Source organism: Heterodontus francisci, chromosome 43, assembly GCF_036365525.1.
Source record: "Heterodontus francisci isolate sHetFra1 chromosome 43, sHetFra1.hap1, whole genome shotgun sequence".
In the NCBI taxonomy this organism is placed as follows: domain Eukaryota; kingdom Metazoa; phylum Chordata; class Chondrichthyes; order Heterodontiformes; family Heterodontidae; genus Heterodontus; species Heterodontus francisci.
The window spans coordinates 24125873-24144943 of NC_090413.1; the positions used below are offsets into that span (position 1 = coordinate 24125873).

Genomic DNA, 19071 nt, shown 5'->3' on the forward strand with positions numbered 1-19071 from the left:
TCAGTAATTGATTGCTCAACTTGATCACCAAGTTCTGATGAGAGCTGCTACCTAAAATTCCACGTCACCTTTCTCCTCCAGCATCTTACCACTTTTATTTTGTGCTTTTTCTCGTAGATAAACCTTTTAAAAAGTCATCTGTGGCTGTCCGGTGAACTGGGATAGAATGAACACTGACCTCAGGTGAGGGTGTCCAATGTAGTGCCAAGTTTACACCATATGTTGGCAATTTATATAACGAATGCAAGTGTGGACCCACTGCTGGAGAATGGTGTCATGCACTCCTGACAGCACTGAGCTATTAAAAGCGTTTTTTTTTCATGTTTGCACTTGCTGCTGTTCAATATTCCGTCCGTTAACACCTATTCTGTACTAATGCTTTGTCTTTCAACACACCATTAACAAATTGTTTGCCTTTGCTCCATGACCTTTTGGTCAGCTATGTGGCCTTGTCCAATCTACACCTTCTCCTTTGTTATCTCTTGCCCCACCCACACCTCACTTGCTTATAACCTGTGACATTTTTAATATTTGTCAGTCTTTTCGGGTCACTGACCCGAAACGTTAACTCTGCTTCTCTTTCCACAGATGCTGCCAGACCTGCTGAGTGGTTCCAGCATTTCTTGTTTTTATTTCAGATTTCCAGCATCCGCAGTATTTTGCTACTTTAAACTTTTTGCAAATTGGAGAGGTTCCCCATTGGTGTAGTTTTGAAATCAGGCACGCTGCACTCAAAAAAGCAATCCCAAAGTTGTCCAGCCCTAAACATGCTAGGGTGGCGATGTTATCTATAGCTCAAGCGCGGTGACGGTCACATCTGCCATCCTGTGGCATGCTCATCTCAAAGGGAAAGGAGATAGCTAAGCTGGGCTAATCTTACATCCAATACCTTTTAATGAAGGCCACAGCTACCTTGGAGGTGTCTGATGGTATGTTTGCTTTCTTGTGAAAATCAGAAAGGAGTTTTATCAAGTTTTTAATCAACGTGAAAGGAAGTTGCTTACTCGGTCAACAGGAGGGAAAGTTGCCAATGGAGAGACCGGAGGACAGCACCATCGCAAGAAGCCTATCTTTCAAACCCTCTTTTGTGTTTGATGAATCTCTTCAACCCACAACAGAACGAGGTGAACCACGTCAAGAAAATGGACACGATTTCACCGGGGGGCTGGATTCCAGTGGGGGGGTGGGGGGGAGAGAGTGGGTCTCACTAGAGAGAGAGAGAGAGAGAGAGAGAGAGTCTGGGAAAAAGGGAGGCCTGAATTTTCCTTGCAGGGCAGATCCTGAGAAATTCCACAAGGAGAAAACTTATCTGCTCGGTCCTCTTCTGTCCCTAGATCTGCTTCCCACTGCCTTCACCCGGTGGGAGAACCACCCCCTGCTCAGACCAGAGTTAAAATTACAGTTGAGGCCCAAATGACATCATCAGAAGCCCAATTTGCATATTTACCTTGAAGACAGTGGCCCTTTTAAGAGCTTAAAAGGCAAGATTGAGTAGGTACAACGATGCAAGATGTTTATTGAGTTAGAATGATACAGCACAGAAGGCCATTCAGCCCATCATGTCTGTGTTGGCTCTTTGGTAGAACTTTCCAAATAGTCTCAGACCCCTTCTCTTTCTCCATAGGCTTGTAGCTTCACCTCTTCCAAGTTTTTATCCAATTTTCTTTTGAAAGTTGCTCCCGAATCTGCTTTTGCCACCCTTTCAGCCTGGAAATCTGGCACCTTCTAGGTCTATAGGGCTCATGGCCACATTAAGCAGAGTATTTATCCAATGCATCAACCTTTTAGATCCTTTGGCTGTAAACTCTCCTTACCTTCCTCTTGATATTTGATAAGTTATGCACTTCCTCCAGCATCTTCACCTCATTCCATCACTTCATCCAAGGGCGTGTATAATACCCATTAAAAAAAGGCTGAACCCGGATTTAGCTGGGCACTATGCTAATTTGGCATGGCCAGAGCAACTCAGAAATTGGCATCTGTACAGCATGTTGAGTTGGTATACAAAAGATCAGGTATCTGGGCAGCAAACCACCACACAGTGTAAGAGTAAAAAACCCATAGTCTGAAATAAAAATAAAGAGCAGACTGAAATTCTATCCCCTCCTCTTGGCGAACAATACCCACTATTATCTTCCCTCCTTCCCAAACTCCTGCTCTTCTAGACACCATCCAGAGCACACTGAGGTGAACGTTGCACATAAAACACACTCAGTTTGAACGATGCGGTTGGCAGCTTGTAAATTATCAAGATTATTGGATTGGTTTCGAGATTTATGACACCAAGAGAAGCAATGAGGAGTGACTGGGTCACAGAGAGAAGAAAGCTTGACACAAATGGGTGCGGATTTGATTAAGCCTACTGCAAAGAGGAGGAGATTACATGATTCACTTATAATCCCCTTTAAAATGTTGCATGACAACACCCTTTAGTAATCCATTGTTCAACTATCCCCTCACCTCTGCTTATTTTATTTCCCTGTGTTTAGGTCTTCCCACATTTCAACCTTCTCGAGCTGGTTTTCTGATTGGCTGGTGGGGCGCCGTGAGGACGGACATGTCGGGTGCGGCCGGGGGCCGGAATTTATGTGACACCTCCAGGAATACATACGATTTAGGAGCAGGAGTAGGCCACTCGGCCACTCGAGCCTGCTCCACCATTCAACAAGATCATGGCTCATAGCCGATCTGATTGGAACCTCACTCCACAATTCCTCCTACCCCCAATAACCTTCCACTCCCTTGCTTATCAAGAATCTACCTCTGCCTTAAAAATATTCAAAGACTCTGCTATTTGAGGAAGAGAATTCCAAAGACTCACGACCCTCAGAGAGAAAAAATTTCTCCTCATCTCTGTCTTAAATGGGCGACCCCATATTTTTAAACAGTGAGCCCTAGTTCTAGATTCTCCCACAAGGGGAAACATCCTTTCCACATCCACCCTGTCAAGACCCCTCAGGAATATGTCCAACTGGAGGTGACAACTGTACAATGGTTCATGTATCTTGAAGCAGAACTTGCTCAGTTTCTGCATACAGCTTTTATATTTATACAAAAGACTGCCGCACCCAACCCAGGATAATTTAATACTGGATGGCTGCATTAGGGACAAAGGGCGAGACAGCAAAAGGAATCGACGACCAAACTTCCATTGCTCATTTCCCCAGCAATGACCAAAGATGAGGGCTCGAGAAGGTTGAAATGTGGGAAGACCTAAACACAGGGAAATAAAATAAGCTCACCAACCTTTTTTTCTTCCCCCAAGAATTCATATTCCACGGGTTAGCTTTTGTCAGAAATTTTGTAGTTAAGCCCCAGAATTGCGGAGCCAAATAAAATCTTTATTTTCCAAATCTTTCAATATACAAATTCTAAGATAAAACCAGGTCAATAAATACAAATAAATCAAAAATTTTCACATTTCGCAGATTTTGTTTTAGGCCGCACTTAACTTTTATCCCAGTCACTGTGCTGTGTGTGCGGTGAATAGTTCAAATACAGTCTGGACGTTGATAAAATGCTGGAAAACCAACTTCCTACTTATATAAGCTAAGTTTGCTTGAAATAAACATGTTGTAAATTAGCCTCAAACCTAGAGATACCTTCTTGACTGGGTTACTGCCTGAGCTGCTGTTTAGTGCTGTCACTCCAGGGTGAGCAATAGCACCACACTGTGGCCAGTGGTAATACTGGTCACTGGAGGGCGAAGGGAGGGTGCAGTGAAAGTGGGTAGGGGGAGGTGCGAGGGGAGATGGAGAGAACAGGGAAGAGAAGGGAGAAAGGGAGAGGGGGGGGGGAGAGAGGGGGGGGGAGAGAGGGGGGGGGAAGAAGGGGAGAGAGGGGGAAGAAAAAGGGAGAGGGGGGGGAGAAAGGGAGAGAGGGGGGGGAGAAAGGGAGAGAGGGGGGGGAGAAAGGGAGAGAGGGGGGGGGAGAAAGGGAGAGAGGGGGGGGAGAAAGGGAGAGAGGGGGGGGAGAAAGGGAGAGAGGGGGGGGGAGAAAGGGAGAGGGGGGGAACAAAGGGAGAGAGGGGGGGGAACAAAGGGAGAGAGGGGGGGGAACAAAGGGAGAGAGGGGGGGGAACAAAGGGAGAGAGGGGGGGAACAAAGGGAGAGAGGGGGGGAACAAAGGGAGAGAGGGGGGGAACAAAGGGAGAGAGGGGGGGAACAAAGGGAGAGAGGGGGGGAACAAAGGGAGAGAGGGGGGGAACAAAGGGAGAGAGGGGGGGAACAAAGGGAGAGAGGGGGGGAACAAAGGGAGAGAGGGGGGGGAACAAAGGGAGAGAGGGGGGGAACAAAGGGAGAGAGGGGGGGAACAAAGGGAGAGAGGGGGGGAACAAAGGGAGAGAGGGGGGGAACAAAGGGAGAGAGGGGGGGAACAAAGGGAGAGAGGGGGGGAACAAAGGGAGAGAGGGGGGGAACAAAGGGAGAGAGGGGGGGAACAAAGGGAGAGAGGGGGGGAACAAAGGGAGAGAGGGGGGGAACAAAGGGAGAGAGGGGGGGAACAAAGGGAGAGAGGGGGGGAACAAAGGGAGAGAGGGGGGGAACAAAGGGAGAGAGGGGGGGAACAAAGGGAGAGAGGGGGGGAACAAAGGGAGAGAGGGGGGGAACAAAGGGAGAGAGGGGGGGAACAAAGGGAGAGAGGGGGGGAACAAAGGGAGAGGGGGGGGAACAAAGGGAGAGGGGGGGGAACAAAGGGAGAGGGGGGGGAACAAAGGGAGAGGGGGGGGAACAAAGGGAGAGGGGGGGGAACAAAGGGAGAGGGGGGGGAACAAAGGGAGAGGGGGGGGAACAAAGGGAGAGGGGGGGAGAAAGGGAGAGGGGGGGAGAAAGGGAGAGGGGGGAGAAAGGGAGAGAGGGGGGGAGAAAGGGAGAGAGAGGGAGGGAGAGAGGGGGGGAGAAAGGGAGAGAGGGGGGGAGAAAGGGAGAGAGGGGGGGAGAAAGGGAGAGAGGGGGGGAGAAAGGGAGAGAGGGGGGGAGAAAGGGAGAGAGGGGGGGAGAAAGGGAGAGAGGGGGGGGAGAAAGGGAGACAAGGGGGGGAGAAAGGGAGACAAGGAGGGGGGGGGACAAGGAGGGGGGGGGACAAGGAGGGGGGGGACAAGGAGGGGGGGGACAAGGAGGGGGGGGACAAGGAGGGGGGGGACAAGGAGGGGGGGGGACAAGGAGGGGGGGGGACAAGGAGGGGGGGGACAAGGAGGGGGGGGGGACAAGGAGGGGGGGGGACAAGGAGGGGGGGGGGACAAGGAGGGGGGGGGGACAAGGAGGGGGGGGGGACAAGGAGGGGGGGGGGACAAGGAGGGGGGGGGGACAAGGAGGGGGGGGGGACAAGGAGGGGGGGGGGACAAGGAGGGGGGGGGACAAGGAGGGGGGGGGGACAAGGAGGGGGGGGGGACAAGGAGGGGGGGGGACAAGGAGGGGGGGGGACAAGGAGGGGGGGGGACAAGGAGGGGGGGGGGACAAGGAGGGGGGGGGACAAGGAGGGGGGGGGGGGACAAGGAGGGGGGGGGACAAGGAGGGGGGGGGACAAGGAGGGGGGGGGACAAGGAGGGGGGGGGACAAGGAGGGGGGGGGACAAGGAGGGGGGGGGACAAGGAGGGGGGGGGGACAAGGGGGGGACAAGGAGGGGGGGGGGGACAAGGAGGGGGGGGGACAAGGAGGGGGGGGGGACAAGGAGGGGGGGGACAAGGAGGGGGGGGGGACAAGGAGGGGGGGACAAGGAGGGGGGGACAAGGAGGGGGGGGGACAAGGAGGGGGGGGGACAAGGAGGGGGGGGGACAAGGAGGGGGGGGGACAAGGAGGGGGGGGGACAAGGAGGGGGGGGGGACAAGGAGGGGGGGGGGACAAGGAGGGGGGGGGACAAGGAGGGGGGGGACAAGGAGGGGGGGGGGACAAGGAGGGGGGGGACAAGGAGGGGGGGGGACAAGGAGGGGGGGGACAAGGAGGGGGGGGACAAGGAGGGGGGGGACAAGGAGGGGGGGGGGACAAGGAGGGGGGGGGGACAAGGAGGGGGGGGGACAAGGAGGGGGGGGACAAGGAGGGGGGGGACAAGGAGGGGGGGGGACAAGGAGGGGGGGGGACAAGGAGGGGGGGGGACAAGGAGGGGGGGGGGACAAGGAGGGGGGGGGACAAGGAGGGGGGGGGGACAAGGAGGGGGGGGGACAAGGAGGGGGGGGGACAAGGAGGGGGGGGGACAAGGAGGGGGGGGACAAGGAGGGGGGGGGGACAAGGAGGGGGGGGGACAAGGGAGAGGGGGGGGACAAGGGAGAGGGGGGGGACAAGGGAGAGGGGGGGGACAAGGGAGAGGGGGGGGACAAGGGAGAGGGGGGGGGGACAAGGGAGAGGGGGGGGGGACAAGGGAGAGGGGGGGGGGACAAGGGAGAGGGGGGGGGACAAGGGAGAGGGGGGGGGGACAAGGGAGAGGGGGGGGGGACAAGGGAGAGGGGGGGGGGGACAAGGGAGAGGGGGGGGGGGACAAGGGAGAGGGGGGGGGGGACAAGGGAGAGGGGGGGGGGGACAAGGGAGAGGGGGGGGGGGACAAGGGAGAGGGGGGGGGGGACAAGGGAGAGGGGGGGGGACAAGGGAGAGGGGGGGGGGACAAGGGAGAGGGGGAGGGACAAGGGAGAGGGGGGGGGACAAGGGGGGGACAAGGGAGAGGGGGGGGACAAGGGGGGGACAAGGGAGAGGGGGGGGGACAAGGGAGAGGGGGGGGACAAGGGAGAGGGGGGGGACAAGGGAGAGGGGGGGGGACAAGGGAGAGGGGGGGGACAAGGGAGAGGGGGGGGACAAGGGAGAGAGGGGGGACAAGGGAGAGAGGGGGGACAAGGGAGAGAGGGGGGGACAAGGGAGAGAGGGGGGACAAGGGAGAGAGGGGGGACAAGGGAGAGAGGGGGACAAGGGAGAGAGGGGGACAAGGGAGAGAGGGGGACAAGGGAGAGAGGGGAAAGGGAGAGAGGGGAAAGGGAGAGAGGGGGAAAGGGAGAGAGGGGGAAAGGGAGAGAGGGGGAAAGGGAGAGAGGGGGAAAGGGAGAGAGGGGGAAAGGGAGAGAGGGAGAGGGGAGGGGAAAAGTGGAATTTGGAGGTGTCAAAGACCAATTTGGGAGGGAGATTGGAGAGATGGCAGAAAAGAGGAAAGGGAGAGAGGAGGGAGGGAGGGAGGAGAGGGAAAGAGGGAAAGAAAAGAGGTGTAGTAAAGTGGGGAGGAAGAGGAAGTGCTAGAGATTAAGTCGAGGAAAAGAAGCAAGGGAAGGGAAAATGGAAGGAACAGTGTGCAACTTCAAAATAAAAATATTGACGTATTTTGAAAACTATGTCGGCTATTGTCAAGTGCAACCTTCACTGTGATGCCTCACGCAGTTAGATAGCTTTCGAACACTCATTGGTTGTGTACAGACATTCGAACTAATCTACTGGAGGGCAGCAGGCATCTGTGGAACATGAGACAGAGACTTTCAGAAGAGAAGGATGGAAGAAGTGAAAAAAAGATTTGCATTTATGTAGCACCTGACAGTTTCAGGATCTCCCAAAGTGCTTCACAGCCAATGAAGTACTTTTTGAAGTGTAGTCGCTGTTGCAAGGCAGGAAAATACAGCGGCCAATTTACGCACAGCAAGCTTCCACAAACAGCAATGAGAATAAAGACCAGTTTTTTTTTTTACAAATGGTCACAGACCTGAAGTGTTAACTCTGTTTCTGTCTCCACAGACGCTACCTGACCTGTTCTTTTTACAGTTCAGATTTCCTGCACCTGCAGTATTCTGCCTTTTGTGTAATCCGTTTTTAGTGATGTCGTCTGGTATCGGCCAGGACTACAGGGCGAACTCCCCTGCTCTTCTTCAAAATAGGTTCATGGGATCTTTTCTGCCCTGAGTGGGGAGGTGGATTTTGTGTTCATGTATCTGGATTGTGTAGGATTAAATAGGATATCTGGCAAAGAAACAGGCCATTCATAAGAACATAAGAAACAGGAGCAGGAGTTGGCCCCTCAAGCCTGCTCCACCATTCAATGAGATCAAAGCTGATCTGATTGTTGCCTTAATTCCACTCCCCTGTCTACCTCCATAATCTTTGATTCCCTTGTAGATCAGAAATTTGTCTACCTCAACCTTGAATATATTCAATGACCCAGGCTCCACTGCTCTCTGGGGAAGAGAATTCCAAAGATTTATGACCCTCTGAAAAATGAAATTCCATCTCCATCTTAAAAAGGAGACTCCTTATTTTGAAACTGTGCCCCTAAGTTCTATATTCTCCCAAGAGGGAGAACATCCTCTCAGCATCTACCCTGTCAAGCCCCCTCAGAAACTAATATGTTTCAAAAAGATCATCTCATTCTTCTAAACTCCAATGAGTATAGGCCCAAACTGCTCAACCTTCCCCCATAAGACAACCCCTTCATCCCAGGAATCAGCCTGGTGAAGCTTCTCTGAACTGCCTCCAACGCAAGTATATCCCTCCTTAAGTAAGGAGGCCAAAACTGTACGCGGTCTCACCAATGCCCTGTACCATTGTAACAAGGCTTCCCTACTTTTACATAAAAGCAAAATACTGCAGATGCTGGAAATACTCAGCAGGTCTGGCAGCATCTGTGGAGGGAGAAACAGAGTTAATGTTTCAGGTCAGGTGACCTTTCATCAGAACTGGCAAAGGTTAGAAATTTAATAGGCTTTGAGCAAGTGGAGGGGGCGAAGAACAACAAAAGGGAAGATGTGTGATAGGGAGGAGGGCAGGAGAGATTAAATGACACAGATGTCACGGAACAAAGGCAAAGGGAGTGGTAATAGTATAGTAAAAGATAAAGGATTAGCCCAGGAGAGAGTGTCAATGGCAGAATACTGAACAGCTCTGTCCAAAAGCAAAAACATGAAAAACAAATTTAAGACTGGTACATGGTAAAAAAAATTAAAATGGTCTGAAGTTGTTGAAGTCAATGTTGAGTCCAGAGGGCCATAGAGTGCCTAATTGAAAGGTGAGGTCCTGTTCCTCAAGCTTGTGTTGAGCTTCACTGGAACACTGCAGCAGGCCAAGGACAGGAATGTGGAGAGAAATCAGGATGTGGCGAGAACAGCAGTCCGAGAAATGTTGGATGTCTTGGAGATATCTGTAATCCGTTGCCTTCACCTCTGGACTCACCTCTTTGGACAGGAGTTCCCATCACTCGCCCCCCCCCCCAACCTCCACCCCTGCCCCACCCAGCAGACCCATTCACCCACCTCCAGTAGTCTCCTTCCACCTGGACCCCTATTCTCTTTTCCCTCATGTATTATCTAGTGTCCCATTAAATTTATCTGTACTATTCGCTTCAACCACTCCCTGTGCTAGTGAGTCCCACATTCTCACCACTCTCAGGATAAAGAAGTTTCTTCTGAATACCTTATAGGAATTTCTCGGTGACTATCTTCTATTGGAGGCTTCTAGTTTTGCTCTTCCCCACAAGAGGAAACATTCTCTCTGTATCCAACTCCCTTAATTTTAAAGACCTCTCTTAGGTCACCCTTTTTTCAAGAGAAAAGAGACATAGCTCGTAATCCCTTCCTGATACCAGAAATATGTGGGTATATATATATATATATATATATATATATATATATATATATATATATATATATATATATATATATGTATCATCCTTGTAAATCTCTGCATCTTTTCCAGTGCTTCTATATCCTTTCTATAATGTGGCGACCAGAAATGCACGCAGTACTCTTCAGTGTGGTCGAACCAAGGTTTGATATGGGTTTGGCATAACTTCCCTACCTTTCAATTGTATCCCTCTAGAAATAAAGCCTCGTGCTTGGTTTGCTTTTTTTTAAAAAATGGCCTTGCATACATCCTTTAAGTCTTTGATCAGCAAATAAGTTGCTTTGAGTATGAGCGACTAACAGGTTTAGGTGGCCAAGCCAAAACACGATCACACAGCAAAGGTGCAGTCAGATTACACACTAAATACTCTGGTCTGCCCATTTCCAATGGAAAATTTGGAGTTTGACTAGATCAGGAGCCTGCAACCTTTTTTTTTTCAAACCGAAAGAGACTTTTTTTCAAAAAAAGATTGCCTAAAATAAAATCTATTGGGAGCTGCAAGACGAAAATTCGGTCTTGTGTCTCTGGTAGAATGCAAAAGTTGCATATATAATAAGTAAAATATGTGTGTTAAATTTACGTAGCAATGGGGGAAAAAAAGGAAACTAAAATAAACCTAACTCTGAATTATTGCATTTTTAAAAACTTTTTTTATACTATCATTTTGTCAGTAAAGTTATCTTTAAAATAAACATTAACTTAAGATGCATAGAATTAAGACAATTTTTTGGGCGACTGATTCTCATCATAAAGAAAATGGTTTCCAATAGCATATCAAGAATAATTTATCATCTCAGCTATATTAGGAATAATAATGGTTTCTTGAATCATTACCTATAACCATGGTGTAGCTATACCACACAAACAGGTTTATTTAGAGCACAATGTTGTGTTTCTTTAAAACATTCATCTGAATTTGTAAAGTGCAGCATAATAATTAGCCTTTTATCCACACAATAAAAACACAGCTCTTGCTTTTCTTGACTTAACATTATTTTTAGGCTTTTTTCACATTAATGCGACCCAACTGGAAAAGGTTGGGAGATGTTAAAGAGCCACATTGCAGTTCCAGAGCCGCAGGTCACAGACCACTGGACAAGATGAAATGTTGATCTTCACTTTTCCCACAAATTAGTCCCTGAAATATAAAATGCTAAAGGGCGATTTGATTGCGGTTTTAGGATTTTTACAGGAATTGACATGATTTATTTATTTATTTAGAGATACAGCACTGAAACAGGCCCTTCAGCCCACCAAGTCTGTGCTGACCATCAACCACCCATTCTACACTAATTCCATATTCCTACCACATCACCACCTGTCCCTATATTCCCCTACCACCTACCTATACTAGGGGCAATTTATAATGGCCAATTTACCTACCAACCTGCAAGTCTTTTTGGCTGTGGGAGGAAACCGGAGCACCCGGAGGAAACCCACGCAGACACAGGGAGAACTTGCAAACTCCACACGGGCAGTACCCAGAATTGAACCCGGGTCGCTGGAGCTGTGAGGCTGCGGTGCTAACCACTGCGCCACTGTGCCGCCCAAGATAAAGAGAAACGTTTTCCGCTGTTGGTGGGAGTTCAGATCAAGGGGACATAACATGAAAATCAGAGCCAGGCAATTCAGGAGAGAAGTTGGTATTAGTGAAAATCCACTCATAGCGTTTATATATTTTACACTCACCCTTCTTTCAATTGTGATTCCTCTCAAATGAATCTGATATTATTTGATATGAACTATGACAACAGTGCTGGTTCTGAATTCCACTTTAATCATTTTTTTACTTTTTCATTTTTACTTTTCTCTGAACCAGTTTCAAACATGATATAATGCGAGTGAAAATAAATGACACAATTATCTCTATTTATTTGTGTATGCAGGTACAGCATGTAATTAGGAAAGCTAATAGAATGTTATCGTTTATCGCGAGGGGAATGGAATACAAAAGTAGGGAGGTTATGCTTCAGCTATACAGGGCATTGGTGAGACCACATCTGGATTACTGTATACCTTACCTGTCTCCTTATTTAAGGAAGGATGTAAATGCATTGGAGGCAGTTCAAATAAGGTTTACTAGACTAATACCTGGAATGGGCAGGTTATCTTAAAAGAAAAGATTGGACAGGCTAGGCTTGTATCCACTGGAATTTAGAAGAGTAAGAGGCAACTTGATTGAAATATATAAGATCCTGAGGGGTCTTGACAGAGTGGATGTGGAAAGGACGTTTCCCCTGGTGGGAGAATCTAGAACTAGGGGTCACTGTTTAAAAATAAGGGGTCGCCCATTTAAGACAGAGATGAGGAGAAATTTTTTCTCTCTGAGGGTTGAGAGTCTTTGGAACTCTCTTCCTCAAAAGGCAGTGGAAGCAGAGTCTCTGAATATTTTTAAGGCAGAGTTAAACAGATTCTTGATAAGCAAGGGGGTAAAAGGTTATCGAGGGAAGGTGGTAATGCGGAGACAGCAGTTCAGCCATTGAACTTATTGAATGGCGGAGCAGACTCGAAGGGCCGAGTGGCCTACTCCTGCTCCTAATTCGTATGTTCGAACGAATGTTCGTATGATACAGCTCAGGTTAGATTATCTAAGATACTTAGCTTCACGTAAACAGATCTTTTTTGAAAAATAAGAGTAATGCATTGCAAAACAGAATTAGATACAATTTACATTCTGGAAGGGCAGAGCATGTGGTGGTGTTACACAGAATTTACAGCACAGAAACAGGCCATTCAGCCCAACTAGTCCATGCTGGTGTTTATACTGCACATGAGCCTTCTCCCCCCACACCCAACTCTATATACGTATCCTTCTATTTTTTTCTCCCTCGTGTTTATCTAGCTTCCCCTTAAATGCATCCATGTTATTCACCTCAACTACTCCTTGTGGCAGTGAGTTCTACATTCTGACACTCTCTGGGTAAAGAGGTTTTTCCTGAAATCTCTACTGGATTTATTAGTGACTATCTTATATTTATCATCCCTAGTTTTAGTCTCCATCACAAGTGGAAATATTTTCTCCACATCTACCCTATCAAACCCTTTCATAATTTGAGAGACCTCGGCCAGGTTGCCCCTCAACCTTCTCTTGGTAATGACCTGGAACTCACTGCCCACAAGGGTGGTGGAAGTGGAAACGATCAATGACTTCAAGAGGAAGTTGGATGGCCACCTGAAGAAAATAAACTTGCAGGGCTCTGGGGATCGAGCCGGGGAGTGGGACTGACTGGAAAGCTCTGTGGAGAGGCACAGACCCGATGGGTCGAATGGCCTCCTTCTGTGCTGTAACTGACTCCATGAATCTTTTCTAGAGGGAAAAAAAAAAAAGAGGACCAGCCTGTTAAATTCATTTGGGACACCCTCATAAGTAAAAATATTTTAACACTGACGAGAAAGGGGTCCAGAGATGTTATAATCCTAAGGACTCAGAGAACTTTACTATTCGGATGCCTTTATGCTACACGACCCAAGCTGGTTGTGAGGGCAGAGGTCACACTCCTCAAGCGGCAATCCCGTGTAAACGAGCCCAGCTCCCTTTTTATGATGATTCATTCATGGGATGTTGGCGTCACTGGTAAGGCCAGCATTTATTGCCATCCCTAATTGCCCTTGAAGTGGTGTTGGGGCTGCTTTCTTGAACCGCTGCAGTCTGTGAGATGCAGGTACACCACACAACAATGTTGGTCGTGAGTTCCTCTATTGGGATAATGGAACAGGATTAGTAATACAAAACAAGGTGAGACATTCCCATACGTTTGTTTTGCGTGTGTCTCCATCTAAAAGAGAACCAACCCCCAATCTGAAAGTAAATGCAGAAGTGGCTCCAGTTTCCCGTTTTCTGAAACTAGAAGGGTTGTCAAGATAAATCATTGCACCTAATTATACCGTTTTGGGAAATATTTTTTTTTTAAATTGTGTTATCATCTTGACAAGGAATTAACTCTTGAGGAGTAAACACCATACCTGACATCCAGATTCATGACGCATAAATGTAGGAACTGTTTCATCTTTTCTATACTGGTTTCATTATCTCGTGTCAGCCATTTAGGACTGAAATGAGGAGAAACCTCTTTACTCAGAGGGTTGTGAATCTGTGGAATTCTCTACCCCACAGGACTGTAGATGCTCAGTTGTTGAATATATTCAAGACGGAGATAGATTTTTGGTCACTAAGGAAATCAAGGGATGTGGGGACAGGGCGTGAATTTGGATTTGAACTGGAAGATCAGTCATGATCTTATTGAACAATGGATGAGACTTCAGCGGCTGTATGACCTCCTCCTGCTCCCAGTTCTTAAGTTTTTATTTATGGTTCTTGACTTTCTTTCCATGATGTTTAAAGGATTTTCTCCTTTAAGATATAAAAATTAAAAGCAAAATAATTGTAAAAGCAACTATTAATTTGTAGACTGTTTCATGTAACGATTTCTGAAAGGATAAACAGATAGAAGCAAGAGGGCTTTTAATAAAAATTACCATGTTCCACTTCCCAGTCAGCCTTCTCTGGCCTGAAGTGCCTTAGTCCTGTTTCCCGGTGTTTGACACAATCTATGCCCTAAGGAAACAGCCATTGGTCCATTTGTCCATTGATCCTCTGCTTACAATCATCCCAGCTTAAAAGTATTAAGACTTCTGTTGTAGAGGCAGGCAAGTGGAGAAACTGCAGCATTTTCAACTCGTGCAATTCATTCATCTTCATCTTCCTCTGCAATTACGTTCAGATCCTCCAGGATGATTCTTTCAATGTCACACTCCATTGAGGAGCTCTGGCTGATGCAGCTGGCAACCGTGGAACCAGTATTCTCATGGCTCTGACTGGGGCACAGTGCCTTGGGTAGACCCCGTACGGACCGTGTCCTGGGATGGACACAGTGCGTGCCAGGTACATAGGGCTCTGCGAGAGACAAGGGAATTCTTAGTTATGATGGAATATTAACTTAAAGGCACCTTTAAAGTTAGTGTGAGGGCAGGCTAGGTCATGCAGTGCGCTAGGGCAGTACCCTGTTGACTTAATGATCTGAATTGGAATCCAGCCCAGATAATTGGGATGACATCTTCTCTGTGCCAGCTGCAGTAACTTAAGTTTAATTTGTTTGAGGGGGGGGTCTCTGGACCTGTCATTTAACCTAAGCCAGATATTGTGAAAACAATTATAGTCAGGATGTGGGCGTTGCTCTCAAGGCCCAGCATTTATTGCCCATCCATAATTGCCCTCAAGAAGGAGGTGTTGAGCCACCTTCTTGAACTGTTGCAGTCCATGTGGTCTACGTAAACCCACAGTGCTGTTAGGTGGGTAGTGTTAGGATTTTGAAACAGCAATGATGAAGGAACAGTGATGTTGTTCCAAGTCAGGACGGTGTGCGGCTTGGAGGGGAACTTGCAGGTGGTGGTGTTCCCATGCCCTTGTCCTTCAGGTGGTAGAGGTCACAGGTTTGAAGGTGCTGTAAAAGATGTGGCAAGTTGCTGCAGTGCATTCTTGTAGAGGGTACACACTGCTGCCATTGTGCACTGGTGGTGGAAGGAGTGAATATTTAAGGTGGTGGACGGGGTGCCAATCAAGTGGGCTGCTTTGTCCTGGATGGTGTCGAGCTTCTTGAGTGTTGTTGGAGCTGCAACCATCCAGGCAAGTGGAGAGTATTGCCTCACACTCCTGAATTGTAAGTGGTGGAGAGTTTTGAGGAGTCAGAATCTGCAGTCTCTGGGTGTGCAAGTTTAACTGCAATTGGACACTTCAGGATTAGCCCTGAGAGTGGTGGGTAGCAAGCAGGACCCTTCCCAGTCAGCATGGAGAGAACAGATAGACTAAATATTATGATTAATTGTACTGCAAATATTACTAGACAAGTACCAAAATTAATGTACTTCATTCCTCAGTGACAGTCACCTGTTTGAATATCTGCTTATGTGTCTCAGTGTCAAATTTTGTCTGATAATGCTCCTGTGTACCACCTTTTTTTAATGTTAAAGACGCTATATAAATGCAGCTTGTTAGGTTAAAAATAACATTGAAATGCCCTGGTGTGCACACGAGTTCCATTACATACTCGAAACAAAGTCAATAGATCGATATTGAATCTGAAGAAAGGAGCCACCTTTCTGAGACCTGGACACAAGTGAAGTTATTGAAATGATAAGAATTTCTTACCTTGCCTGTTCCAACAATCCTCAGCACAGCAGCTATGTGAATTCCGTCTCTCGTTTCCTGGTCTCCTCGGATCTCGTTTGCTGGGAATGATCTGGATGGGCAGTACAACACTCCGACACCTGTAGCACGGAGCAGGAAGTCCCATCTGTCCAAAGCTCCTGACAATGTTAGAGAGACTCAACATCACCTTTGGTTAGAGTTGCCAACTTTCACTGGACATATTCCTGGAGGTTTCATCACATGACCTCCAATCGCATTCCCACCCCCTCACACTCCTGCCATTGATTGCCTGACACGTCCATTCTCACGTTCCCACAGCCAATTAGGAAGTGAATGGACTTTTCATTACCTAATTGGATGTTTCTTGACTAATTCAAACAGCCTATTTTCCTCATCTCATAATTCTTAGAGCTAACAAACAGAAGAGTTCAAAGAAAATAAACATCGTTTTAAATGTCCTGGGGATTTCTTTCTCCTGGATTAGCTCGCAGCAGTGTCCTAGAGATTGTCAGGCAGACCCCCCCACCCCAACTGCCAAGACTGAGGCACACATTATTTTGTCACATGAACAAAAATTTAAAATTGCAAGCCCTGACTGGAAGGACATTTCAGACAATGTTGAAACAATGTTGGAACTCAGCAGTTGCTTCCCCAATACACAGAAGTGGTCAGACCAGTTTTAGTCACATGACTAACTGGCTGCAGCAGGGAATTTGAACTCCCAACAAAGGAATTGGAAGACAAACAAAGCCGTGTGCTCATGGAGTGAAGAAGGCTGAGCTCCTGGAATAGAAGCAGAACCCTCTTTTGTCTGCCTGCCTCCAACTCTTTCCCACGGAACTGAATCTTGTGAAAACATGTGAAACTCTAAGAGAGAAAAGTTTCCTACGTGAATAAGGTTTTTAAGAAGACTACTGGGCCCCAATGAAAAGCAAGACAAAAGGACTACAGTGAACTCGAAGCACCGTAACAAGATATTGCCCCAAACCGTTCCACCTTATCTTTTCTCCCTCTGTTTTCTGTTCCTGCATGTGTATACCGCCAGTGCATGCCAGCTTGGGAGCGTCATATATCCAGAGGCGTGAACCATATTTGAGTTTATGTTTAATGTTTAATAAATCTCACTTTTCTTCTTTAAGCCACAGAAATCCTGTTTGTGCTCATTTCTTTGCCTTATAATCGGAAAGTTGTGAACAAGAATTCACCAAGGGGGAGCTTAAAACACTGTGTGTTTATAAAATTGAACCCTGTTACAATAAGACCAGGTGGAGATAGTAACAGACCCCTAGACACCTTTCGCACCCAGTTGTAACAAGATTAATCGCCATTTCCCAAGTCAATCCTAGAGGGTTGGCAACCCTGCTGTGCATTAGTGTTCAGAAACCAAATATGGGAAGCATCACTCAATCCACCAGATCTCATTGCCAAAAGTTCTTTGTAGGGCTGGTGGAATCACTGTTGGATAGGGATTGATTGCTCTCCTGACATAGTCCAATTAAGAATAGTTTAGCTAGTGTTCAGAGCGCTCTCCAACCATCGACAAGATCAACCTTTCACTACAATTTCTAAGAGAGACACCAAGACAGATTATTCTAGTCCATCGGCACTTGCTCTTGCAGAACGGGGAGTGTCTTTTAAAAAAAAAATCAAAGTACAGATGAGCGGGTCTGTAACAGCTAGCCTTGTGCACAGCCTCCCAGCTGTTGATGCCATTTACCCCATCTGAGGCTCAACAGTTTCCAGGTATTTCTAAAGGGAGGAGGTGACCAGTCATGCTGCTCCAGCCATCATGAGTGTGGGGCAGGCTTTCTGGACCAGCATTTTTGTATGCTCGTATTGTGCACGCAAAACCTGGAGTGCGGCTCATCTCCACAAGCCTGATTCAAATTCGAGAGCAATACCACTGAACCAAGGCTGACGCTTCAGAGGGAAGAAAGAGAGATCCAGTTAATTCTCTGCAGGAAGGATCTTAATATGCAGTGACTAGGATAACCCAAATAGAAGGGTTGGTTTCAGACCCCATTCTAAACAGTCCAGGCAAGCAGGGATCAGAGAGCCAGCTCTGAACACTGGTTAGGTGTCCAGCGGGAGTATTTGTGTCTCATGGCTGTGGGTAGCCCCGCCCTTTCTTCCCCATTGTAAAGGGTAAGCAGGGCTCTTTGCCTTGTCTGCTAGGAGAAGCCTTTTGAGGATGAAAACTGTGAGGAATGCAATGGGAGACATATAGGACCTGCCCAAAGGGCAGACAGAATGTTAACACTGAATAATGGCTCGGTGAGCTTTCCACAGCAAGGCAGACCACAAGCAGGCCCCAGTGCGACACGAAGCAACAAGCCTCTGAGAGCCAAAGGTTCACTACATTGGCTCCCAAGCTATAGCATGAGCACCAATGCTGTATTGATAGAAATGGCTGATAGAAATGGACATAAGCCATCCATTAATAACTTCTTTAGTTTTAAATGATAGGTATGATACAGAACTATGCCGAGGTTAAACCTTACTTGAAGGAATGATTGCAGTTGAGGCAGTTATACTCAGCGACTCCCCACTCCTTATCTCTTGGCACTGCCTCAAAGGTTCTTTTACAACGTCGACATCTCGAGACCTGTGGAGAGAGTCAATTATTGCTGCTAACCCAATTCTCAATTCAGCTAGTTAAAAAAAAACATGATACCAGAAGATAAAAGCTCTTATAAAATGTTTAGTTACATAGAAGGTTTGGCACAGAAACCATCCATTCGGCTCAACTGGTCTGTGCAGGTGTTTCTGCTCCAAACAAGCCTCTTCATCTCACCCTATCAAAAGAACCTTCTCGTCCTTTCTCCATCTACTTATCTGGCTTCTCCTTAAATGAACCTATGTTATTCACTTCAACTACTTCTTACTCGCTGGGTAAAAAAGATTCTTCTGAATACTTTCCCTATTGGATTTATTAGTGTCTGTCTTACACAGGAATAACCTTTCAGTTCCAGTATCATCCTCGTGAATCTTTTTTTGCACTTTCTCCAGTGCCTCTATATTGTTTTTTATAATTTGGAGACAGGAACTGTGCACAGTTGTCCAAGTGTGCTCTCACTAAAGTTCAACATAACAATTCTGCTTTTCAGTTCTAGAAATGAGCCCCCAGTGCATGGTTTGCAAGTTTTAACAGCCTTATTAACCTGGCCTTCCATGTGGCATTGTGTACAATGAAAACTACACTGGCTTTCCACATCTCTGACCAGAACAAGGGAAACTCTCAGTTGGATTGCTGCTCCAGAAGATGCCCTTCCACCAGCCCAAGGTGGGTGAAATGAAAGCCTCCTTCTTCCAATAGGCTCTCACAAGAAATAAGCTTGTTCATTCTGGGGA

The 19071-nt window shown here is 47.5% G+C and overlaps 1 protein-coding gene across 4 annotated transcripts in view; it reads right to left on the reverse strand.

Moving 5' to 3' along the window:
• Window positions 1-19071, reverse strand: part of LOC137355721 (microfibril-associated glycoprotein 4-like) — a 46990-nt gene that overhangs the window by 17002 nt on the left and 10917 nt on the right. The window contains exons 6-8 of one of the 4 annotated variants that reach the window (XM_068021179.1): window positions 18222-18325; window positions 15721-15878; window positions 13845-14469 (exon numbers count right to left, since the gene is read on the reverse strand). In XM_068021179.1, the coding sequence (XP_067877280.1) occupies window positions 14261-14469; window positions 15721-15878; window positions 18222-18325 (471 nt within the window). In that variant the 3' untranslated portion in view covers window positions 13845-14260. Of the gene's footprint in view, window positions 1-1447; window positions 1468-1814; window positions 2366-13844; window positions 14470-15720; window positions 15879-18221; window positions 18326-19071 lie in introns of those variants that run through there. The other 3 variants (XM_068021180.1, XM_068021181.1, XM_068021182.1) reach the window with 3 other exon arrangements.